The sequence below is a fragment of the Trichoplusia ni genome, chromosome 2, assembly GCF_003590095.1.
Source record: "Trichoplusia ni isolate ovarian cell line Hi5 chromosome 2, tn1, whole genome shotgun sequence".
Classification (NCBI taxonomy): Eukaryota; Metazoa; Arthropoda; class Insecta; order Lepidoptera; family Noctuidae; genus Trichoplusia; species Trichoplusia ni.
This window is the reverse complement of record NC_039479.1, coordinates 6,056,571-6,082,004: the sequence shown is the minus strand read 5'-3', so window position 1 is coordinate 6,082,004 and position 25,434 is coordinate 6,056,571. Positions and strand designations below refer to the sequence as shown.

Below are 25,434 nucleotides of genomic sequence, written 5' to 3'. Positions count from 1 at the left end.
ACTTAAAACATATATTATTATTTATGACACTTGGATCAGCTGACGTCAAACTAAATGAATGGTCATGCAACTAATTAAATTATTCCGCAATAAACATTACCTATGTACTTTCCACACGATTATTTCGTCATTCAAAATGCGCATTTTATATTTCACTCAACTTTTTCTTCTATACGGTAAAAAGAGCTACAATTCCAGAAATTAAATCGTTATTGGTAAATATTGTCACTTTAAACACAAAAATATAACATACAGGAACAAGCAAGTTGCGTACTAAACTATTATAATAGCAGCAATTATTTTGTATTGTCGAGGGTAAGCAAACTTGGTTTTAACGAGCTAAGTAAGTGAAGTTAGCCGAACTTCTGCTAGAACGTGCCAAGCTTCTAAGCCAGTTTGGCAAATACTTGAATAGTTTATTACAACGCATGCCTCTACGTTACTCTGATTTTCATGAGCTCGACCGTAATGTTAGCGTAACTTTGAACGGTGGCAGAACCAATAAACGCTGTGGACAGAGCCGACAACTCACCTGTGGTTTCATATTGATATTCTAACTATGCTGTTAATTTAAGACATAAGATTCTAATTACATTATCGTGGAAAAATTACACAGTGGACTTCAAACGTGAAGGGAATAATGAAACAAAATGTAACTAATAAACGCCAAATATATTCTTACAACATTAAGACGTTTTATAATAACATAGCTTAGACAATCTGTTGAGAGGTGACGGCACCGTTGTTGAAGTAGTTGATGACCATGCTCAACCAGGACTGGAGGGTGGCCAGCATACCGGGGTCTTCAGGGCCGTTGACCTGCACCTGGACGAGACCGTCGTTGTAGACCTCACCTTCGGGGAACTGAGGGGCGGGGGCGGGCAAAGCCTCGTCAATAACAACTTCAGGGACAGCTGGAGCTGGCAGAACAACGGGAGCGGGCACGACTTCAGGGGCCACGGGGGCGGGCAAGACAACGGGGGCGGGGACTACCTCAGGAGTAGCGGGGGCGGGCAAGACCACGGGGGAAGGGACGACTTCCGGGGCAGCGGGAGCAGGCAAGACAACGGGTGCGGGGTTGACTTCAGGGGCAACAGGTGCTGGCAAGACAACGGGTGAAGGGACGACTTCCGGGGCAGCGGGAGCGGGCAAGACAACGGGGGCAGGGTTGACTTCAGGTTCAACGGGGGCGGGCAGGACAACGGGTGAGGGGACTACTTCAGGTTCAACGGGGGCGGGCAACGCGACAGCTTCGGGGAGCACGTCAGAGTAGGGAGCGACACCAGCGGCCTCGGCGATGCCGACAGCGGTGTAGGGGTGGAGGAGGTTGGAGGCAGCGACCAGCTGGCCGTCAGCGTGCTCCTTCAGCTTGATGTCCACGATGTGGTCTACATCCAGGGCCTGTCCCTCGGGGACGCCGTTCACGATCATCTGCACAGCGTCACTGGCATCCTCGGGCAGAGGCACGGCAGCAACGGCCGCGACGAACAGAGCCAACAGTAGTACTTTCATTTTTAATTAACCTAAAACATACATATTTTTCGTAAACGGTTTTGAACGCCAAAATAAAACACTTCGTGTGAAAATAGAATATTTTGCTACATATTCTGTCATCCTGTCAAAGTTTCTAGAGTAAACCAAAGACTTACGTGTTTTCACCACAGAGGATCGACTTCGTATGCCAGTACGATTCGCAGACAAACGGTTAAATTATAAAATGGATGTTGTAAAGATAAACACTTGCTGAATTAGTTTAATCCATTATAAATTATATCTTAACTGATATAGAGTAATAAAAGATTAGGCTACTTTTGTTTTAATTCATAACATTCGCCATTTGAAGTTTATAGGTATGTAGAAGTATCTTTTGCGCTGTATGTATTTATGCATTATAACTTTAATAAGGCCTTATTTTGGAATATACCTGAAGGGTGCATATTATCCTGGGCATCCTGGGCACAGGAAGACGGTTTAAGTAATCAAAAAATGAAGATTATATTATCAAATAGGCGACTTCTTATGTTTTATGACCTACCTGATAAGGCTAGATAAACCCAGAAGCCGTTTCAAATACAACTATTTGCATATTTTCACTTACTTCCTATTATTACTATTGCTTTTAGGCCGCTTTTCTTTCAGCGAATTTAAAGTTTAAAATAATGTTTTTGATACGTCTTTCTTAATATTAATTGATATAAGTATTACAGAAAGGTAAAAGGAACTTCAGAAGGTTAACCACTTCCTTCGTGGAATCGAAGAATGGATTGCGTGGTATAGAGCGTTGTCCCATTTCGAAAACTTTATCGTTTCTTCTTCCGAGGAGTCGATTGGTACGCTCTTCGCACAGCATGGCGGCGATCCCGTGAATGGGGCTCAAGGAGTAAAATTGGTCCGTGGTGTATGTAATCGGTGGATGTCACTAGCGTTTTTCAGTGGTAAAAAGGCCCCAAGCTCTTCTTTCTTTTAAAAAAAAAACACTATTTTATATACTTCTATACTATGTTTGCTGGTTCCAGGAACCGCAAACTCATCCTCTAAAATATTATCTACAGGGTTTCTTAGCATTGGATCTTAGAGATACCTAATAAACCCACAAAGGGCTTCCAAGATTGTAAAGGTGAGGTAACGCCATCTGGTTCTTAACATATAGAACTGAATGAAAGCGATAGAAAGAAGCAGAGCTTTAGAAACCATGCATAAGCATAGTTTTTTACTTAAAATTATTTCGAAAACACTCAATTTATGATGAATGGGGTATTAATTTAATTAAATAGTTTAAATGCATAAATATTAACTTTAAATACCATCTCTTGGTTGTCTTGTCAAAAAATCATAAAACGGCTAAGAAGTACATTCAGCGCCATCTAGGCTAAGTAAGGGAAACTAAAAATCGTTCCAGTTTTTCGAGATTACCTCTTTGACTCGTTAGGCGCGGTGTTTATTCATGGTCTTTTAAAATAGTAGGTTTATTTAGGACCTACAAATGAATCGAATACTAAGACGATCTTTCTTCTCATCAAATCTATATACGAGAGATACCTTCATAAAGGCCCATGGCGAACTGGCGATTTGAGTGAGATTATTTTTTTTTCCCTTGCTCAGATCGATCTGGTACTTTCTTCAAAAGGTCAGTCCAAAAAAATACCGTGCATTGGTTTATACATATCTATTCGCATTGAAATTGTCTGGACTTTAAAAGAGACTGTGACCTCTTGAGTTTGTTTCGACATTTCTTCTCAGGGTAGTCAGATAGGAAATGTCGGACTCCAGCGTTCTCAAAAAAATAAGAAGACATGTAAAAGTGATGATATATCCTACTTACAGAATAAATGATTTTATTTCATTTCATTTCATGCCAGACTTCTACTATTTACGAGATAAATACTCACATCAACTGTATTGCTCTATATGTTCAACATAAATGTTGAAGTGTCACTACTTAATGACGTGGGGTCAACACGACCACTACAAAGTTTTTGCCGCGCTTATTGGATCATCCCATCGGCTGTCACTCACACGGACCATTATTTGACAGCGGGTGACATTTATCGATAAACGCGACAAATTCATAGGAAAGGAGGTCGAAATAAACCTAGATATGTTGAATTATTTGTTATCCGTAATAAAATATGATTGTTATGGGATTTGCCTTTGCATGGAATGTGCATAAGTTTCTGTTATTTGCCATGTTACTGGGTATATCTATTTATTTATCAGGTGTAATATATTTATGCTAATAGGCAATTTTGATGTCATATTGTAAAAGAATTACCGCCACAAAGAAGAAATTATTTAACAAACAATTTATTAATCAAACAAAAACCATTAAAAATAACATACAAAATAATAGCAAAACAGATTCGAAACTTACAACCTAAGGGTTAGGGGTTACTAGAACCAACACGGGGTTCAATTTCGGGTCCCAAGAGCCATCATTCGGAGTGACTGGTGTCAGGTCTCCAGATTTCGCCGTCTTCTCAATCTGTGCGAAGACATCTTGGAATTTCTTTCCCGCGCTGTCATCTGCTGCGGCCTTCTCTACATCTTCTAGTTCAGCTCCTGATGGGATGACTTGCTTGCCAGTAGTGTAGGGAGTCTCCTTTCCGTATTGCAAGTCCATGAAGTCATTGAGGATACCTTCTAGGACCTTCTTCGTGCTCGGGTTCAGGGTGTTGTCCTGTGTCGCATCTGACAGCTCGCGAATAGTGACCGTTGGGAGAGACATTTTTGGATTTGGATCTGTTGACAAGAATGGTAAGCATTATTTAAACGAGCGCGTTTGAGTGAATGATTACATTATGAATCATTTTGGTTCTAAATGGTGGAATCCTAATTCGAGTCGCATCCCCGCCGCCGCCGCTTCAGCTCATACTTAAGGACTCTCGATCCTTAATCATTAAATAGTGGCAGTAGGATTCTAATTGTCTTTTAGCGTTTCATACGTTAAATCAGCCCAAAAAGTAAAATTCCCACGTACAACAACAATCTTCTAATAACTCCTAATCACTTATATGATAAGACAGTAATTACAGACATGAAGACATGTGCTGAGCTAGATAAATATGGGGTTATTTTTTAACGAACAGTCTATTTTTTTTAGTTTACCCTGTCACTCAATATTATACACTTCACAATAAATTACTTAGTTAATAAGTTTTTATCATCGACACATAACAAAAAAAAGAGACACTCTTTTATCAGCTGCCTTTCGACACCAGCCGCCGTGGCCGAAAATCAGTCACAACAATCAGACAAAGATTTTTTACATTTTAATACATACATTTTTTTACATATCCACACGCTTTCAATTTGTTGAAGCACTTTTATTTCCGTAAAAGTGTATTAGCTCTAACATTGAAATGCACTTTTATCAGCAGATATTTTATTGATAAAATATGCGTGAAGTACACGTGATGTCATGAACCTTATCATACAATAAACTTCTATTTGTCAAAGATATCAACACTGATGTTTACATTCAATAACATGGGAGTTATTTGCTGAAATTCCATAACGGGTATTATTACATAACGGGTCAAAAGTAATCCGATAAAATGATATAAGTTTTGTCGTTGTTATGAATGATTCTGGTACTGAGGCCCAAGCGGTGGACTCACTGGAATGAGCAATGTACCGTTTGACTAGCAGAATATAATTAGTCCAACAGATATGGAGATTACCAAACAATATTTTTTTTTACCACAAACAATAAATGAATACAAATGATCGTGCAAACCACACAAACATTTATTCAGAGTGGATCGAACCCACGACCTCTGGTATAAAAGTCAGTGCCATTAACCACTAGACGGCGGGATGAGTTTGATCGACCTGAGTTGAAATAAGCCTTTAACAGATATTCATAAATTATAATTGTTGGAGCAATACCTAAGACCAAGAAATTGATATTACCAATAAATTTGTGCGAATAGGACAAATAATACTTAGGACGTCAGGTAACTATAATTCCAGCCAGAGTCGCGCAGAGTATGCGCGAGCGATCCCGTGGCTCTGGCTAAAGCAGTAGAAGGGGCCCGGGGTGTTTTTAGTCGGTTGAAGTCCGACATATCCCCACGCCGTGCCCTCGACGTGGGTTGAAGACATTAGCGTTTCACCCCGGAAAAAAGGTAACTATAATTATTCAATACACAAAAGAATTAATAATAAATCACTAGCATGATCAAATAATCATTTACTCGATATAAAAGTCTTTCTAAAGAATATACTTTAATAAAACTCTTATTTAATTTCATAATAAGGTTATGAAAACGAGATCTTTAAAATATTTGCAAGACATTATTTCTATCCGTAAAATTGTATACCGACAGACAATTTTTACTTCATAGTGACGTAAGTTTCAAATGCAGATTATACGCTCGTTAATATTGTACAGCGTATCATTAAATAATTATTTAGTTACGTATTGATATGAATTATACTTTGACCAGTAATTACTCGTATTAATTTTATCATAAGTAATAAATGCAGAGAACAAAGTCTTTTTCGTAAAAAAACAAATAGAAGTTTTGAAATCGATTATTGGTTTAAATAAGCAAATACTTGGCCCTAATCTTTGTGTACCAATTTCAACAGTTAAGTACATTAACCCCTGGTTTCAAACTATTTCAGTTATTCCATTTTATGAAATGTAGTGATCACGACTATATAACTGAATTTAATGACTAACAAACTATTAAGAACTATGTAATTGAAAACAAAGATATAAAGATTTACAATTGACAATTGCTTATTTATTTTTTGTTGTTAATCCTAAAAACCTTAAACAGAATATAAACGTGCATTGGTAAAACGTCAAATAAAAATTAGGTTAGCTTTAACAGTTCAAGCCCATAATTATTAGCCCAAAAAAAAGGCTTTAAATGATATTAAACAAAGTGTACTTACTTGAAAAGGTGCACGAACTAAGCCCTTTGAACTTTGTGGGTGTACTAACTGTGTATGACGGGGTCCCAGTTTATAAATCACACACAATCAGGGCCTGTCGAGATACGGGGAGGGCTTGTCTTGTCGACCTGTCATAGGTGAATCACTCATGGATGTGTTGGGAAAATCCCTTCGGGTTCCGTTTGCATTTTTTTTTTCTATTCGTTATATGACGGCCGAAAAAAAGGTGTTATAATTTCGGATTCATTTATTAATAATCAAATCTTCTTATTAAAACTTATTATTAATGTATTTGAAGTTAAATTATTTTGTAGAATATAATTTTTTTGAGGGTAGATCTTTTTCTATTGAGCTTTAATTTTTCTTAATTATACAAATTGTACGAATTTAAATGAATGATAAATGTTGACCTTTAAGATTTCTCTTTAAAGTAATGAGAATATTGACCAACTGCACCTAAAGTACGACATCAATCAGATTAGGCTCCTGAATACTATACTCCAACAAGCAATTACCCATTCCAATATTCCCCAACGTAACCCTAAAAACATGACGCCCTATCACTATTAGTCAATAGATAGGAGTTTCGCAAACCGCCAAAATTCGCACAGTTTGCACGCTGATAACGCGATAAGAGAATGATGCACTGTTGCGAAAATGCACATCAAAACGATAAGAATTAAAAATATCTAACGCAATGCTTGATAAGAATGACATATTGATACGGTAAATAAAGAAAAGGTGGGATTTTCTATTAAAAGGATGGCTCTTATCTAAACGACCTTTTGTTATTCAGGATAACGGTGTTGGATTGGGATTTGGATATAATATTGTTTCTAGAAAGATTTTGGAGAAAAATATGAAAGGTTGCAGCTTCATCTTATTGGACACTCAGATTCAATTCTTTTATGAGTATATTAATCTTATACCAAAAATACGGTTTTTTAGTTTTCATATTTGGTGTCAGGTTAACTCTAAATTCGCTCGATTTTATCACATCATTTCTAGCATATGAAAATAAATTATGTACTATAAAATGAACTCAGACATCAATAATGTGTATAAGTAGATTAAAAACATAAATAATAATATAATATTGCAATAGTTTTGCATCTACTTTGGATTCTTCATCTCTGTTCTCCCATAGAGCGGAGGTGAATTATCCCTAGTAGATGCCCCATCACATTGTATATTAAAGTTCTCAAGAAGGCCTCTGTGCGTTGGACCTGTGTCCCCGTTCAAGCCTTTAAAAAGGACCGGGTCTCTTCTCATGAAGTTAGCCCGTGAATGAAAAGAGATACAAATAATAATAATAAATGATAAATAAATTTTTATTTATTAGATTAAAAACATATTACGCATCAAACTTTTCAAGGAAAAAGGCTGAGTGTAGTTTGTTTAAAAAAAATGCGTTTTAGCATCTTATGATAAGGGGATTATTCACAAATTGTTTTCGTTCAGATAAAACTATTTCTGAGTCAAATTCATTGTTATATGAAGAATGATTCACATGCAACAATTACTTTATATTATTATGACGAATTAAACACAATCCCGTGAACATTGTGTGAAAAGCATCTAATCCTACATCCTTAGACTTTACAGCTTACTACTCAGAAAATAAGATGCAATTTTTGACCTTATTTAAGCACCGACTTGTAAAGTAGCTACATCATAAAATATTGTCACGTATCATGATTCATTTTCCCACGTTTTTATACACTCACTTTTGTTGTTTGTTTGTAGTTCCCGTTGGATTTTGGCAACTCAATTTTGAGGCACTTCCCGATAAGCAAGCATTCTGAAATTTTCACCATTGCTTCAAACCCGATGTCAACGCAACTTACCATTATAAAAACGGCTGGACCGATTTTGATAAAATTTTAATGGAGTGATATTTAAAAACGTGGATTTTTAGATGTTTTAAATCTATTCATATCTTAGAATAATTTACTTATAAAAAATCATATACGATAATGTTGATGTTTTTTGAGTAATTTTGACTGTAAAATACTCCAAGAGGATCAGTCATACTCAGGAGAGAAATTGTAAGTTCTTTATGGAAGAAAAAAAAGATGGATATCGAATCGTTCTAACAAGTTTTTTCGTATAAATGTGTTAAGTTGCTCAGAGTACTTTTACAGTAATAAATTGAACATCTGTAATATTCTGTAGCAAATGTAACATGTAAATGAAACTACACAGTAACTAAATAATTAAAAAAGCTTCCGCTGCATTTTACTACCGAATGATTGAAAACTAACAATTAGTTACATAACCAAACGGTTATTTGTAACTCAATCAACTCGGCCATGCGGAAACCTGAAACTTTTAACCACGGTTTAAACGAGGAAAGTAAAATTCAACTACGTTTTCAATAACGAGAAATGGATATCAATAGTGAATACCAATAAATGAATAGACTTTGTTTTCGAACGTTAATTAAAAATTGCAATTCGTGGAAATGATCAGCATTTTTTTGTACTATGACTATTTTTCTTATTACAAAACGTGGACCAAACATTTATTAATATTGCCGGTTCTTCTCCAGAGAAATTACATTTGGGACCGGCGCAGCTCGATTTATTATTCTAACATTTTAAAATTGTCTGAAAATAGTCGTCAATAAAAGAAATAATAATGGAATTAAAAGACCCGTCAGTTCTACTCTAATTCAGTGGACCTTTTCGTGCATTGTTGCATCTCAAATTACAAACTAACATATTATAGTACATTTCCGTCATCAGTTCTCACGTTATCCATAAGATTATTTTTTTTGCTATCGATCTGGCGATCACGCGGTTTAAATCATAAGATAATATGAGTCATCATCCCACGATAATCATTCATGGATCAAATTCCAATGCAGCTGTATGCCATAAATCTCCAGGTGTTAAACTGTGAATATAGTTTTAGAGAGGGATGAAGCTATATACATGGATAGCGCCGTCTTTTTTCCTCATTAACAGTTGCAATACATGGGATATTTTTTCATCGATCTTATGGTCGTATTTTATCTCTTATCGGTTGCTGTGACATCTGAGTGTGATTTGTTTATGTTTTGAGCACATGAGAATTTGCACAATCATGGTTTCGCTAGATTATTGTTTTCAGTCTGGTTTTTGTAGGGGTAAAAAATAATATTTACAATAATAATGTTAAGAATTACTTGAAGAAAATGGCTCGAAGTGAATGTATAAGGTTTAAATTAAAACATTGCAAATAAATAGACAAAAATCGTTTATTCACATTTTAAAGTTGGTAAATGTCGGGATTTTCACCAGATTTACATATTTATGTAATATAAACCTTGGGAAACCAATCTGTGGGCACTGATTTTCGTTGTTTAAGCGCGGGGGGTGGGTCCGAAGCTGGGGGCGGCGACGGCAGCAGCAGCCTTTGAAGAGAAAAAGCAAATAAGTATTTTCTGTCACATTCAGGACTTTTTAATATTAGAATGTCACTCTGTAAGTACGTAACTACATCTCTATAGACCGACGCGAATGCTTAAACTGCGAAATCGAAAGGCGGTCTTAGGTTTACCAACAAAAAAACGCCTGATATTCATTATTATATCAGAGAATGATTCATTATTATAATGCAACGGTACACTCACGCGCTGCGTAAGCTCATGATTAAGGACTCCGGTTGGGTCCGAAACTAGTAAACCGTTGCATCATTTAATAATAAAACGCCTGATAAGTTGAAATAAACAGTATTTCAACATAAAAATACTATTTGTAACTATTGGCTCTTTTCAGAACAAATATTGTGATTGAATGCCTTTTTTTCTTACCTGCTTCTCCTTAATGTTGACGATGATCTGGACGAGGGGGGTGGTGGTGGGGACAGTCGCGGGGACCTCGGGGACGGCCTCAACAGGAGCCACAACTTCGACGGGGGTTGGGACGACGGGGATGGGGGCGACAGGGTCAAGACCAGCGGGGACGGCGACGACGATGGCTCCCTGGAAGAAGAGAAGAGGATTAATGGTATCATATAAATAGAATTATGGAATTCTGAGGACAAATTAAAAATCAATAGTTGTTATTTTAAGTAGGCCATTTTCTAGGCAATTTGAAAGATACAATATGGATTTTAGGTGCACATTGTGACACAAGTCCGTTTCATATAGCTTGCGTTTTTGATATCAGATAGTTGGTAGATGACATTAAGTAGTTTAACGAAGTTAACACTGTGTTAGAAAACTAAGTTGCTTTTATATTTCTTTACAACTGTGGACTTAAAACTTCCAGTAATATTTGCTTCTACTAAAGTACTGACCACAAAAACATCTACAATTAGCTCAAACTTCCTGTGATAAGGTATCTTACCATCTCGTGACCGGCGTAGATAGCGTCCATCATCTCGTTAAGGGCGTGCTCGAGGTAGGGCACGAGGGCGGGGTTGGTGGCCGGGTTCTGGAGAGCCTCGGACAGCTCGTGGAGGGTCCAGTGGGTGACCTCCAGAGCGGGGATGGCGACGGGGACGGCGGTCTGGGGTTGAGATAGCAGTTGGTTATAATTCCGCCATTATGGCTCATTTAAAAAAAAGCAACAGCAGGATTAAGATTCTAGCTTGACATGGTTAAAATAAAAAGTGTTTTGCTGAATATTTTGCGGAATATGAAAGTAAAGTTCCATTAAAATTTGAGATTCTATCTGTTGTATTGTTGAGACAGTGATTATGGTATTGTGGACTTAACCTCTCACCATTTTTCAGAGGCAAGACGATAAAATTAGAATCAACAAAGGAAATAAGATAGCTAAAAAATAACCTCATTGCTTCTGGCACCAATTCTCAATAATATCTGTTTTTCTGGATTAAGTTAATTTTAATAATAAGATTGTAACTCACAACGTCGTTTCCGGCCATGATGGAGTCCATGATGTTGTTGAGGGCCTCCTCCAAGTAGGGGATGAGGGCGGGGTCGGTCTCAGGGTTCTGCAGAGCGTCGGAGATCTGGCCAAGAGTCCAGGTAACGGTAGCAGCGGGAACTGTGACGGTCACGGCTTCCTGAAATAGAAGTTGGAGCTTTTAGACCTTTGTCTGATAACCTAAATGGGTGTAATTTTGCTGCAGTGTTATGCATAGTGAAGTTCTACTGCGGGAATTATAACAAAGGAAAAATCAATAAACAGAATAGATAGATTGAGTCATTGCCTATCTCAAACCTGGTGTGAGAAAATTATGCAAAGTAGACTTATATGCTAGCTCAGTAAAAAAGTTCTAGAAATATTTAGAGGACTGAAATGTAAATTTGAATGTTCGCATTTTATCTTAGTCTTAACTAATACTACTGGGCAATGTCAAAGGACTTACAACATTGGCTCCGGCGTAGATCTGGTCCATCATCTGGTCAAGAGCGGCTTCGAGGTGGGGGAGCATAGCGGGGTCGGTGTTGGGGTCCTGGATGGCCTGGGACAGCTCGTTCAGGGTCCATGAGGAGTGGCTGGCGGCTACGGCCAGGATAGCAGCGAAGACGGCGAAGAATTTCATCTTTAAAGATTTTTTGGCTGCTGTGGAAAGAAAGTTAGTGTTAAATGGAGGGTAGGAAGAGAAAGGGGGTTTGTATTTTGTAATATTATAGTTTTTTTAAGAATAGTTTTTGCGATTTATATGTGGAGATGAAAATAATGTCTAAAGTAGAGAATGCCTTTCGCGTGTGATTTTAATGCCAATAAGATTTATCAGGTTATTCTGATAGATAGGTTGAAGATCCCTTATAAAATTTTATCAATAAAAAATATTTTGGGTTCTTCTTTGGGTACTTGAATGTTTTTTAATAAGTGAATTCGGTTTGAAAGTTTTAAAACAATTGCTTGCTTACCTACTGTAGACAACTTTGGTGTGATCCCTGGTAAATACCAATATATATACTAATTTGTAATCGAAAGGACAATAAATATAATCTTCAGAAGATACCGTTTTATCTTATAGTATTATTATACGATTATAGTATTAACCTTAAGTTACATAAACACAAAATAAACATTATAATGCCTGATCTTAAAGGCTTCAAATTCATTGAAAAATAGATAGTGATAAAAATGATGAATGGCTTTACTTGTACAATCCATCAAGTATTACTTGTATCAATCAGAATTGTATTTTACTAATTGGAATTTCAATTTCGATTGTATTAATGAATTATTATTTTTATAAATTGTTCTACATCCATGTTATTTTAGACAGTTTTATATTTAGTAAGTAGCCGTAGCTATTTATTAATTTTGTGCTTCTAAAATTATTTATACATCTCACTGATTATAGGACACTGTAATTGCAAATGCGAGAGAGAGAGAGAAATTATAGTACGATTTATCGATGAATCCATCGATGTCAACTTAGATCTCACAGCTCTTGGAGACAATTAAACAATATAGAACGTTATGCTTCAAGATTCATGAGTTCTAGCAAATCAAAACAATCATATAATATTGAATGTTAGTTTCGAGATCGAAATCACTAAAATAAAGCAGAAAGTCATCCCACCAATTTTGATCATCAAATACAATTATTTCATATAATTTGCATGGTAAACCGAATTCTGTACCGTCCGTATTTTTAAAGATACGTATTGTCAAGAAAGTCCGAGTCATATTTTATGTTTTGGTTCCATTTCATTGATTATTTTCTTTATCGAGTCTGAAAAGCAGGATACTTACCAAAGTACAACGCCTTTTTGAAACAGATATATTTTCACGGACAAAAATGAAACAAACCAGATTAATTGGTAGATGAACACTCTAAGATCAATTGTATGAACCATTCGGATAAGCAGAATTAATTGTCTACCACTTGTACAAATACCACAATATCCGAAGCAATCAAACAATTGTAACTAATCATACATTGAATAATATCAGTTAAGTTAATAACTTCAGTATGAAATTGCAAGCCTGTATCTGAAACTTAGCAATACGACGACGCAAAGCAGTTGGTATCGTAAGGAGAGTGATGGAAGTTAAAGAGCTGGAGAGGACACGTAAAAAGTAGACAGAAAATAGCAACCGAATTACGATCAAGGCTTGAACGGTAAAATGCGTGCAGGGAATGGAAATATATAAATGCATTAAGGTAAGGATGTAATGTGAGTGTCTGTATCTGTGTACCTGTGTAGGAGTGAATAACCACGTCTGCAATTTATAAATAAATTATTTTAATGTAAGTGACACTCGTTCCCGCAGTCAAACCGTGTAAACGGTTTTGCGGGGCATGTAATTTAGTTATGTAATGTATATGAGAGAAATAAAGACTTTGAAAAATTTGAAAAAAAAAGGTGACATGGAAAAGACAGCTGACAGTAAGTAGTACAGGAGTAAAGCAAGTAAACAAACTCATGACTATACCCAACTGTGGGTCTATCCAGGTTTGATAATGAAGATTTTCTAGAAGGAATACTATTTATATTATTAACGGGAAAGTTTGTATGGTTGTTCCTCTTCCACGCAAAAACCACTTAAAGGACATGGTACACAGGCATATCGTTTTTATCCCAATTTCATGTTCTGTGTTCCCGTCGGATCATTTTCGATTTATATCGAGCAGACCCACGGACAATAGCTGGTTAACTATAAAAAGGTAAACAATAGGGTTGGTTACATATAAACAGATCCCATTAATACAAATTTAATCTATTGTATTAATGAAGACCTCTTATCAACTGATTATCATTTTTCATTAAACCTCGCTAATTACCAAAGCTTAAGGTCAGAAATCGAATAGATAGTGCATTGTGCATTAAATCTCTTAAACCGTGGATCAAATTTATCGTGGCTGACAACTTTTATGTTGTCATTCAATGATTTAAAAGCAACCTTTTGTGTGAAGTCATTGTTTGTTGTTACATTCCGCTTAGTTCAGTCGTGACGGTCACTTATTGGTGTAATTTATAAGCAATAGCGGGTCGATCTGGCAAGTAACTTTGTAATATTTAAGGTAACACTTAATTAAACTAATAATAAGACATTTCGTTCCTTAGAATTAAGTTTCAATTACGTTTATAAAAAACAGGATCCAATTGAGATGATTGTCGATGCCGATGGTGATTGATGAGGCTGTAATTTAGGATGAATGACTTGAAATTGTTATTTAATTGATACTATTGGTATTCTCGTGTCCTGAGCATGGTATTTACAAATGTTGTAATAATCTCTCTCGTTTCTCTTCTTCACTCAGTTGCGCTGTTCTAAGCGTGACAGCGCTATACATCCACTATAGCGCTGTCCCGCTTCCACAACCATAATAATATTAATTTAAAACTAAATCCTCCTTCGTCTTGATTTCTTTGAGTCGAACAATTTTGTTACCATATAGATATGTCCAAATATGTCAGGGTACTTAAAGTCCCCGATATCATGGACTTCTGGTGTTTTATTGCTAATATGAGTACAATAAAGATAGAATCGAACGCGTATTGTATTAGCGATAATGGAAGTGTTCGATATCCGTGAATTTTGCCGTTGATCGTTGATTTTATGAGATATCAAGTCAATAATAAAAGTAGTAGCCATAGTTACATCATTTTTCACGTGCATTTCAGCTGTTTTAACCACCTAATGATTAAATCAATGTCTATAGTAGTCTTATCTAATGCGTTTAGTAGATAACATTTTTAGTGGTGTGACTGCTCTGAATCCCGGCTACAGCTAGTCAATCTTAATACATAAAATTCTCGTGTCACGGAGTACGAAATTGAATTCCTCAGAAACGGCTCGATCGATTCTCATGAAATTTTAGGGTAGGAAAACATCTATTTTACATACCCCTATTATTTTTATACCCTACAACTCTTTGGCAAAACAAAGTTGGCTGGTACACCTAGTTACTTGTATGAGAAGAAGAAAAGAGTTGTTTGTTGTGTATTCCTAATTATTATTTTTCTCTTTTCTAGTTTCCCTCCTAATAAATGCAAGTTGCCCTAAAATTATTGGAGTTCTAGATGTCATTAGCCCAGACATCTTCGTTGGGCGCCAATAAGGAATTGGGAACTTATTTATCTATGTTACTTTGCAATTTCTAAAGTTGTACGTCACGTTTTATAATGATGGACGGAATATTTATTATCTAAATACTACCGTGGTCTGACTTGTGAAAAACGACAGCATGTAGTAGGCACGGCTTGTGCAGATAGGTAGAAAACTGACGTGACTGAAGACCTATCGCATTTTATTACTCTTTAGTTAATATTTATAATGTACGTTTGATTAATTGCTGATATATGATTATACTTAGCGTGGTCGAGTGATGTTGATGTGATCCTAAACTAAGTGGTTCAGACACGGTGGTTTAAAACAGCACTCTATGGACGCGTGGGGTTTCAAACATTTAAGTTACTCCTAGACAGCATTATTTGATCACGCAGACGCTTGTCCTATGCAGGGATAGAACCCGCAACACGTCGCGCAGAGTGGGTTTGGCGTGGTGACCTAATTACTCGGCTATCAGAGCGATAGCGATTTCAAAAAGAAGTCTTAGATAAGAATAGATCTTTTATTGGATTATATTCTTTTATTAACTGCACATTTGTCCAATAAAATGAAAAATACCTGCAGCTAGTTTAGACTTCATCGCTTTTACATGCCACTTTTTAAGTTGGCGACGATATGCACCGTGATTTTTTAGTCGTCTTACAAAAGCAGCCCAGTTCATGTATCCAATGACTAAAACACGTTCATGATAAAAAAATAGGTATTTATGAGATTTGAATAAATTTAAAATGCAATTTTATTCAATATTATGATGCAATTCGTAGCTTTTTAGAAACACAGCTCTGTTGCGAGCGCGGTCCGAGCCTTGTAACAAGGGTGAGGGGCGCGGGCGGCGGCGTTTTATCATTTTTAAGAGTATATTTCAGATTTATCTTGTTTAATTTTTCTTCGTACGTTCTTTACGATCTTAGTTGATGATAAAAAAAAATAATCGCGTCTAGGGGTATTTTACGTCGGAAACATGAACTGGGCTGCTTTTGTAAGACGACTAAAAAATCACCGTGTATATTATTATACTTATCTTAACTGGCTGCTCTGAGACGGAACATCAAATCAAACTCAGGGGTCGCCGCTTCTTTTAAAGTACAATGTAGTTTTCCATAATGCATACTTAACATTATAAATGTGAAAGTATCGCTGTCTGTCTCGCTTTCATGCTAAAACTACTGAACCGATGGTAAACAGATAGACTAGAGCCTGAGAAACGACATACAGGCTTAACTGGAAAAAAGGGTTTTAAAGGGGGTAATGGGGGTTCAAAATTTATATGAAGCTTTGTTTGGAATGGACTATGGCTTAAATATTTTTTATTTAAATCAATGAAATAGGCGTAAAGCGAAAGTAACTTAATCTGTCCGTCTGTTTGTCTTTTTCTGTAAACTGAAGTCCACGCGGAAAACAGCTACTGTGTAAATAAAGCAGTATTTCCTGGACTACCCTGGTCTTTATCTCCTTAAATTCTTCGTTTTAATTTAAATCCAACGCCATAGTAATCAAACAATTGTACTGAAGGCCCGCTAGTGCGTTATAAGTAGTTAATTGCTATGCGCTGTTCCAGATAATCCCCGGCAACGCTGTGAACCCGAGGGCCGTGCAACGAATTCCCAACTTTGTAAATACGAAACAAAACTAAAATACTGAATTGGGGAATAAAACTAGTTCAAGCAAAATGTAGGTAAATAAACGATACAAGTGTTTAAAGTTATTTATTTAAGTGTCAAGTGTGGTAATTATTAAATTCTCGATAACACATACATAATTTATTGTGAATGTGTTATTACTGTGTTATTACAGGTGTGAATATATTCAAATTTGATATAAAAATATTTATAAATTAAAGGGAGATTTTCTTTATTACTAGATATACAATATAAGTGATATTTTAATATAGTATAAAATTCTACTCTGTATACAATATGTATCTTAACTCCTCCTAAAGGGCTGGTCCGATTTGAATTATTTTTTTGCGTTTGGCTATTACCCTGGATGGTTTAAATTCACAGATCAGCTAGTAGTCATAAAATATTAATTATCAATTATAGTTTCATATCAAAGGAATTATTATCCAAGATCGGTATTAGTAATATGTATATTATTTACCAAAGTGTGACGCACAGTATGTTGCTAACTGGATAGATATCTCACTCGTTGCTAATTGTGTTAATAATTTGGCTTCGGACATTACCTATCTTTATTTATTGCATGCAAGTGCGTAGACAACTACTTAACACAATTACTTAATCATTTATTTTCACTTACTTCGTTCAAATTGTTCAGTAATATTTTTACTAGTCACCTGGTTTCGCACCAACCTTTTCTTTACTGTTGCTATAATTAATAACACCAAATAAATAATTCTACAGCAATACTCCTAATTACACGTACGATCTGCATATAATTAATATCACATTAACATTTTCGGTCAACAATTCGCCTATTTTTGGGGTCCCGTAATGATTTCTAAGTTGTTCCGTTGTTTTTCATCAAATGCCTGTGCCATCAATATCTACTTTTCTAATTGCATCCCCCCAAGAAATAAGTGAAAATGTTTTATTAGTAATCCAGTAAATTCCTATTTATTTAAGAAACATTATTATATGACTATTATTTAAGTCATCTGTAAAAAAAACAGTTTCAGTAGTCTACTGCCTATTGTTTCACCACAGCATCGCGTTGCGGCGGTCAACGGCAGCCGCTAAAGGTTTATGAATTTTATGAGAATACCTTTCTCATGCCTATTAAATAAATGCATTTTTTTTTAAATAAAGACAACTTTTTGTGGACTAGGTTTTAAAGAAGGTTCTGCATGCTTGCATGAGGAAACGGTTACCCGTAACTAATAAGACTTTATACATTAATTTAATTTATTCATTACAATATATTAATTACACTAAAACAACTGTTTCAGTGAGGCGAGTGTATTTATTATTTACATTATATAAAGGAAATAGTATTATTTCATTTAATTTACTTTGTACAAAAAGAGTTGAAGATTAATGATTAAAATGCTAACTACATAATGCGATAGGTAGACAGCTAGGACCTGCGATCAGCGATGCATCCTGTCCATCGCAAGATTTTATTATATCATTGGTTTTCCACCAAATAAACATTTATATTAAGTATTGTCAGGAACAAAAACTTAACTTTAGTTACTGCCTTTACCTAGGTTACCTACCTACCGGCCAGTGTGAATATTACTAAATCGGTGCAGCCATTTTGAAGACTTACCAGGATCCGGTGTTGTACATGTTTTTTGTTTATCTTTTTTGCTTATCTTTGTTTATCTTAATCATAAATTAAGGAATAAGACTGGCCGGCCTAATGGTTATTGGCCCTAACTGCTACCGGAATGTGATACCGGACGTTGTGTGTCCGATCTACCCAGGACAAATGTTTGATAATAAATGAACTTATACAAAAACACCGTTGGCCCCGAATAAACTTTATTATAACTTATCTATACATAACATTAGGCGATAATAAGTATACTTTAGATGTCAATAGATTCTTTACAACTTCCCGGCTTCCTGAAACAAAAAGATATTATGTTTTACAGCCTTCGTAGACGAGGCAACACTGCTCAAACAGTTTGTAGTTATATTTATATTGTTGTTTTTATTAGCAACAGCTTTTACTACACTGAAGACTAATAATTTAGATATAACAATATTAATTTGAATTAATTGCTATTTCCCTCTTCCTCTCTCCTAAATATTTGCGTGCCCAAAAGGGTCCACATAGATCTTTGACTTGTTATTTTTTTCTACCATCTCTGTAACGTATGGAATGCAATAAATGACTGAATACGGCGAAAAAGAAAAGAAGACTGCGGCGTGGTTGAAGATTGGGTAGGTATAAGCGTGTTAGGAATCAAGGAATTTATTAGAATCCAATGCGACAATCCGCTTCACCACGTAGTGCCGTGTGTAACCACCTAAGATTGACTAATATGATACTTTTTACCTCATCAACAAAGGTTTAATTCTCACATTTCAATTTTTCAATATAAACAAGCTTACAATTCAGGTACTGAATATCATCAAATACATTTCATCATTGATAAACTCTTCTTAACAATTTAGCAGTATATAAATACTAACTGTACACAATAATTTGTCGTAGTCCAGTCTCAATATAGATGTGGTAAGTCCTAGGTCTCGGCCGCGGATACGGCGAGCAGACGCTTGTAGGAGCCGGCCAGCGAGCGCGCCGCCAGCTGCAGGATGTCCTGCCGGGACACGCCTGTCGCGGCCTCCTGCCACTGTGTGTGCGGGACCTGGGGGATGCCAGTATAAGTAGAAAAGGGATGGGAATAAACATGCTTATTTATAAATAGGGAGATAGTTTTTGTGAAAGTCCTGTCTACGAAACAACCTGGGTTACTACGAGTGAACACTTGTATCACTTAGCTGATGAGGGTAATAATGGGTGTTTTTTTTCCTCTTTTAGTTTGGCACCCGTTAAGGTAGTGTTTCGAGTACGATTGGTTTATTTGTCTGGAATAAAAGTTGTTTTTTTTTAATAAAATTTGCCTACGTCACTAATTTTTCACCAGCTACTGGCAATGAAAGTCCTGGTATAATCGATCCAGCAATTTCAGAAATTAGCCAAAGCTAATATAAAGACTAACAGATAAAAAGTAAAAAAAACCTTCTTTTTCTCAGTATGTACCGCATATAAATTCATAAGAAGTAGAAAAAAAATCAAAATTAAAAACAGACACTCAAATTATACATATTATTTGAAATCCGTATTCCAATTCCAAAAGACAATGCTGCAACAAAACTATAAGATCAAACATACCTGTAAACTGGCAGCCATAATGGAACCTATAGTAACACTGTAGCCGGTCTGCGCGTGTTCGTAGTCTGACGGCGTGGCGGCCGCCGCCGCCGCCACCGCGGCCGCCGCTACTGAAGTGCCCTGCGACTGTAGCTGCAGCTCGATACCCAGTGAGGGCTGGGAGAGGATCAGTAGGGATACGTCGTACCATCTGCGGGTGGGAGGGAGACATAACTTAAAATACATAAAGATTAAAAAATATATAGGATGAAACATATTCGAAAAGAGAGAGTTTATGGAAAATGAATGTAAAAATAAATTACGGGCGATCTGCGGAGAGATTCATATTTTTTCTCATGAAAAAAATATATTCCTTGAAACCTTAGTAGGTTTTTTGTTCATTGAAATATGCAATAACGTATTGAAATAATGTAAAGAAATATAAAGGCTCTAAAATGAATTATAATCATTAGGCACAATTTCGAGCTAATGGCGACACTACACATTCCGACAACTGATCGCAAACCGAGCAAGCCGTTCTATCACTTATGTATGGGTCAGTTTCAGAAAAAAATAGTATAAAATGCATTTTAAAGTGTAATGAAACTCATTAGTAAAGGTGTTGAACAAAGTCGTAATTTTAATAAAAATCACATTTTTTATCTCTGGAACCGTAAATATTAAGAAAGCAAACAACTTTGAACATATAACCCGCAACCTTGTGCAAATAAATCCATGCATAGAATCGCATGGTCACCACCAACTAATCTATATATTCCACACCCTTCACACAACGCCATCTAGTGTCAAAACGAGTAAAGCTTATACCATAAATAAACCACTGATAAACTAATATTATTTTTTTAAAGAAATACATACATATTATAGGTAGAACAAATGATTATTTTAATCACACAAACATTCCAACTTGTTCCTGAAATGGTTTTTCCGAACAAGTGTTTTTCATGAACAACCGACTTTGGGTAGACCAACTGGCCAGTTAATAATGTGTCCTTATTTTAATATTAACATATAAAATACATAGTTATTACATATAAACAAACAAGCATTAAAAATATAAAATATACTTCCCAACCGCTGCAGAAGCAGGGTCCAAGCTGCTGGTGGCTATGGCTCCATAGAGGAAAACTCCAGTAGGAGGAAATATTAGCAAAAGAGTAAACTCACCCTGATGGGCTATAAAAAGGAAATTAATAAATATAAATAACTTGAAAAAGAAATATACTTATATAAAATATTCTGTGCTATATAAAAGTGCTATAAATAGTAGACTATTTAAAAGTAATATGTACTGTTTAATTAATATGTGCTTCTATTACTAAATGCATTTAGCAAGCCCAGATCAATTTACTACAGAAATATTCAAATCCTTTTTTTATGACTATAGGCCGATTTTTCAATCGCCAGATAACTATTATTTGACGAATAAGTTTGACGTTTTGACAGATTTTGTATAGAAAATATGTCAAACGGCCATATTTATTCCTCAGATAAAAGTTATCTGACGATTAAAAATCGGGCCTTAGTATACCAACCGCATTCAGTTACCGACTGACAGTTTTTAACCTTTTCTCTGTCCAAAGTCGGATTTATCCGACAAAATTGGTTAATTCAAGCCAGATACGACAAATCCTGTCTGAAAATTTTTTTGCCTGCACTTTAGTGCCAAATACACTTAATTCATCCGCGTTTCTTTCGTGAATACGTTTACTAATAATATGTATACGTTTTACATACTTGATTATTTACACAAAATAACTAACTTTAATATACATTCTAATTATTTACAAACCTGTCGGTAACACATTCTTGTAGGAATCCTTCTACAGCGACTATAGGCACGTTGTTATGTAGTTCTGAATGCACGGAGCGTATGTGTGCGATGCGTTGTTTGGCCGCCGCGTACGCCGCTGCGTAGCCCACCGGCTGTGCTGCTGTCACGTCGCTTTGTGCTGCGTAGCCACTGGAAAATAAACCTTATTGTAATAGGGTAAAGTAGTTTTTGGACTGAATAGAATGCATCGTCGGTTTTACTGGAAAATAGCCATTGGAAATCTGTAGCCATTTAAAGTAGATCTTATTGTAATAGGGTAAAGTAGTTTTGGGATTGGAGAATTAGATATATCGTTATCTGGTATACTGCAGTAAATTGCCGTTGCCGTCGGTTCTTGCTGTACAGGCGTTGGGAAATAGACCTTTGTTTAAGAAAAGCATGAATGCATCGCTATCGTATCTTAGAAACCTTAATTGTCACTTGAAGTTAGATCAAGCTGTACTTTAAATTAAGTTGCTTTTGAAGTGGAATTTCGACACCGTACACCATCGCTTTTCACTGAGGATAAACATAGAAATACAAAAATACCATACAAAATAGACTTTATATAATCTGCCTAAGGAACATTTCGCCATCACGTCTCGTTACAAAGCCAAAGAGAAATAGTCAGTGCCACATCGCTATCGAGGTCGTATGTAACATAATACCTTATGTGACAGGTAAATTACTTACACGACATTAGCTTTTCCAAATACTGTCTGGAATGCATCTCTGATCGGTGAAATCTTCGCTTCTTTGTCCGAAGCGACCACGATCAGCAAGTCCCCACCACTTCCTATAAGAAATTAGAAAACAATATCTAAATGTCCGATTAACTTCCATTTTACTCTTGGAGTACGGAACCCTTTCATCACGGAGAGCCGAGTGGATGAGGGCACCGCGCCAAGTCCACTAAGCACGACGTGTCGTGGGTACGATCCCCACATGGGGCAAGGATTCACGAATGCTTATCCTGATTATATGTATCTTTGTGCAAGTGACATGAATTTTTGTGAAACCCCTAGCGACACAAGGATTAAATTCGCCATAGACTTGACTCACAAGAACATTTGTCGTGGTTAGGAATCGAACCACGAGACTTACAAGCCAGTCAATTATTTTCCTAGCATAATTCACTGTACCAGTTACTTACTAAGGTACTCCTTCATCTGTGGGTCGAGGGTTGTGATCATGGAGTCTACCGAGCTTTTCGCCTTCTCAGCCACGCGATGTAACAGCCCACCGGTCGAGACGGCCCCCTTCATCCAAGTAAACAGACCACTGCCTGGCATTATGTCACCTGGAAAATATAGAGTCTTAAAGAACATGGTCTCGAATGTGGGTAGTGGAAAACGAAATACAATTAAAGTGACACAACCATTTGCTTAGTTGCCGCTCAGCGCTCGCTGCGTGCGGTCGTTGCAACGCTAGTTGTCAGTCTTATTAAATGTTTCACTATATTTCTACATTTTGCAGTTGAAAGTAAGTTTGAATTATAGGACAGAGAAAATTTACAGTTACACTCATTGCACAGTTTTGTTTACAAAACTTAACTCAATGAATTTATTGTAATAGTCGATAAAAACAAGCCTATTATCATTTTACTTTACAATGCATGTTTATATCATCAAGAAATTTTCTATGACTAAACCTATGTTAGATGTTTCAATCAATGATTTGTCCTACATTAAGCATATATGAATGAATTTAAATATTATTTATCTTGGGCTTTTTGTTTCTTACTGACTATGCCTCGTTACTGCGATACTTAATCAGATGGGTGCCATTGATATATAGTTGTTTCATGTAAAAGATGTCCACAGATTAACAGCTCACCTCACCTTAGTTTAGAAATAGGCTGGTAAAAGGAAACCTGTCTTCTCTTTCTCCTCAACTTGTTGCCAACATTTACGGGTTGAATTGTTGCCACCCCAAATTTAAACTCTCTCATTCCTTCCTGTTACAAATGCAGAAAATTTTATTCCATAAAATCAAAAGAGCTATGCATACCAAGCTGTTCAATTTCTGATGTGGAATCTGGTGGCAGAGAGTCAGGAGAATGAGTGGTCTGTGAGTCTTCTGGTGATCTGATGGAAATCATTGGTTCACCCTTGCTCAGTGGAATGGCTGGGCTGTAATGAGAAATTACACTCTCATGAAATGTGGAAGATTTCATAAACATTTAATTCACCTTCACAGATTACACAATAACACAACACATTAGTATCATTACAGCAAAAAAAAAGACTCTATTAATTAGGCAAACAGTCATTTTTTAAGTAATTAGTAGTGTAAGAAAAAAACTTTTTAATTAGTTATGCCGTGACCTACTTTGCATTTACTAACATCTCATTAGGACTTGTGAAGTTATTTCTTGCATAAAAATCTTAAGCATAATTCTATTAATAGTACCATATGTTATACCTGAATGTTTCTTGAGCTGGTTGAGGCTTGGGCTCATCTCTGGCTTGTACTATGATCGGCTGAACTGGCACCGGGGCTGGTACTGGCTGTATTACAGGTTGTGGCATCTGAATCTGTGGTATCTAGTATGGAATTAGAAAGGACTTATAAGGAAAGTAATTAAGTTATTCCGGTATAGAAGAAACGAAATTCTGGGAATGGACTCATTCAAGAACACTGAAACCGGTGACTCAATGAAGATAGCAAAAGTGAGATTTATGAGGTTGGAACATAAGGTGTGAACAGCATTTACAAGGCAGGATTGTGTGAGTACTAGTTTATGAAGTCTATAGTTGGTCTTTTATGTCTGAGGATAGGATAAAATTGGTAATATCATAAATAATGGAGTACTTCGGTATACCTCAGCAGCTGTGCTTGCTACAGGGACCACAGGGCTGGCAGTCACGAAGTTAGGCAACTGCGAGGGAGGCGCCACACTCGACAACAGATTCCCGGTGCCGACAGCTGGTGCCGGCGGCTGCGGGATCTTCGGCTTCTTATCAGTCCCACTCATTTTATCACCACTACAATACAAAACCGCAGAAAAAATATTAAAAAATTATGATACAGTACGCAGCAAGCCTTTTATTTATCAATATACAAGAATTTAAACAATATGTTTATACTGGTTCGCGCAATGTAACTAAACATCGAATGTAAAACTTGTTCTTTACCTTCACAACAAAACAATTTCGTGGATATTTATGATTTGACAGATGTTTTGTGACACCAAAGTATATGTTTTCAAATCATGGCTATTACCTTACTTTTTACCCCTGTACGTTTCATATCTGTAATTTTAGATCTTGAATGGATATATTATATAAAGAATATCGTCAACAAAGTTTTTATTATTTTTACACTTAGAGAAAAAGAAAAGTTATGTGTTAAAAAGAAATTACTAGAACTGACTTCGTAAATGGAACTGAATACGTCACTAAAAATCTGACAGCA

General features: G+C 36.2%; 4 protein-coding genes and 1 long non-coding RNA gene across 7 annotated transcripts; 1 reads left to right on the top strand and 4 right to left on the bottom strand.

Moving 5' to 3' along the window:
* Positions 1 to 653: 653 nt before the first annotated feature.
* On the bottom strand, positions 654 to 1,747 carry LOC113504994 (calphotin-like). The gene is made up of 2 exons (XM_026887516.1): positions 1,650 to 1,747; positions 654 to 1,523 (listed from the first exon to the last, which is right to left on the bottom strand). Exon 2 carries the CDS (start codon positions 1,510 to 1,512, stop codon positions 712 to 714), a length of 801 nt encoding a protein of 266 aa, XP_026743317.1. The 5' UTR covers positions 1,513 to 1,523; positions 1,650 to 1,747; the 3' UTR covers positions 654 to 711.
* A 2,041-nt stretch (positions 1,748 to 3,788) lies between these two features.
* Positions 3,789 to 6,505, bottom strand: LOC113504983. Its single transcript, XM_026887507.1, has 2 exons — positions 6,406 to 6,505; positions 3,789 to 4,239 (listed from the first exon to the last, which is right to left on the bottom strand). Exon 2 carries the CDS (start codon positions 4,223 to 4,225, stop codon positions 3,875 to 3,877), a length of 351 nt encoding a protein of 116 aa, XP_026743308.1. The 5' UTR covers positions 4,226 to 4,239; positions 6,406 to 6,505; the 3' UTR covers positions 3,789 to 3,874.
* A 3,123-nt stretch (positions 6,506 to 9,628) lies between these two features.
* LOC113504923 lies at positions 9,629 to 17,747 on the bottom strand. The gene is made up of 6 exons (XM_026887443.1): positions 17,658 to 17,747; positions 11,728 to 11,924; positions 11,263 to 11,421; positions 10,740 to 10,901; positions 10,202 to 10,372; positions 9,629 to 9,802 (listed from the first exon to the last, which is right to left on the bottom strand). Exons 2-6 carry the CDS (start codon positions 11,902 to 11,904, stop codon positions 9,752 to 9,754), a joined length of 720 nt encoding a protein of 239 aa, XP_026743244.1. The 5' UTR covers positions 11,905 to 11,924; positions 17,658 to 17,747; the 3' UTR covers positions 9,629 to 9,751.
* LOC113504977 lies at positions 13,077 to 17,268 on the top strand. Its single transcript, XR_003401594.1, has 2 exons — positions 13,077 to 13,485; positions 16,957 to 17,268. It is a non-coding gene; the product is annotated as an uncharacterized LOC113504977 (long non-coding RNA).
* A 1,080-nt stretch (positions 17,748 to 18,827) lies between the features above and the next one.
* Positions 18,828 to 25,235, bottom strand: LOC113504899 (protein PRRC1-like). Of its 3 annotated transcripts, XM_026887407.1 has the most exons (11): positions 25,155 to 25,235; positions 24,842 to 25,004; positions 24,442 to 24,563; positions 24,028 to 24,149; positions 23,171 to 23,317; positions 22,711 to 22,813; positions 21,997 to 22,167; positions 21,372 to 21,380; positions 20,205 to 20,394; positions 19,502 to 19,677; positions 18,828 to 18,928 (listed from the first exon to the last, which is right to left on the bottom strand). In XM_026887407.1, the coding sequence occupies exons 2-10, from the start codon at positions 24,992 to 24,994 to the stop codon at positions 19,552 to 19,554; spliced, it is 1,143 nt and encodes a 380-aa protein (XP_026743208.1). In that variant the 5' UTR covers positions 24,995 to 25,004; positions 25,155 to 25,235; the 3' UTR covers positions 18,828 to 18,928; positions 19,502 to 19,551. The 3 variants fall into 3 exon arrangements, with proteins under 3 accessions (XP_026743208.1, XP_026743224.1, XP_026743216.1); XM_026887423.1 differs by lacking the exon at positions 25,155 to 25,235 and having other exon boundaries at positions 24,442 to 24,554; positions 24,842 to 25,148; XM_026887415.1 differs by lacking the exons at positions 21,372 to 21,380; positions 25,155 to 25,235 and having other exon boundaries at positions 24,842 to 25,148.
* Positions 25,236 to 25,434: the final 199 nt, after the last annotated feature.

Bases quoted from the DNA above. Each gene is read 5' to 3' on its own strand.
- LOC113504994 (XM_026887516.1), bottom strand. From the start codon at position 1,512: ATGAAAGTACTACTGTTGGCTCTGTTCGTCGCGGCCGTTGCTGCCGTG.
- LOC113504983 (XM_026887507.1), bottom strand. From the start codon at position 4,225: ATGTCTCTCCCAACGGTCACTATTCGCGAGCTGTCAGATGCGACACAG.
- LOC113504923 (XM_026887443.1), bottom strand. From the start codon at position 11,904: ATGAAATTCTTCGCCGTCTTCGCTGCTATCCTGGCCGTAGCCGCCAGC. The intron at 11,422-11,727 runs GTAAGTCCTTTG...CTTCTATTTCAG, and splicing joins TCTACGCCGGAGCCAATGTT to GAAGCCGTGACCGTCACAGT. The intron at 10,373-10,739 runs GTAAGATACCTT...CTCTTCTTCCAG, and splicing joins TCTACGCCGGTCACGAGATG to GGAGCCATCGTCGTCGCCGT.
- LOC113504899 (XM_026887407.1), bottom strand. From the start codon at position 24,994: ATGAGTGGGACTGATAAGAAGCCGAAGATCCCGCAGCCGCCGGCACCA. The intron at 23,318-24,027 runs GTATGCATAGCT...TATATTTTCCAG, and splicing joins ATCAGAAATTGAACAGCTTG to GTGACATAATGCCAGGCAGT. The intron at 19,678-20,204 runs GTATGTTTGATC...GGCATCCCCCAG, and splicing joins TTATGGCTGCCAGTTTACAG to GTCCCGCACACACAGTGGCA.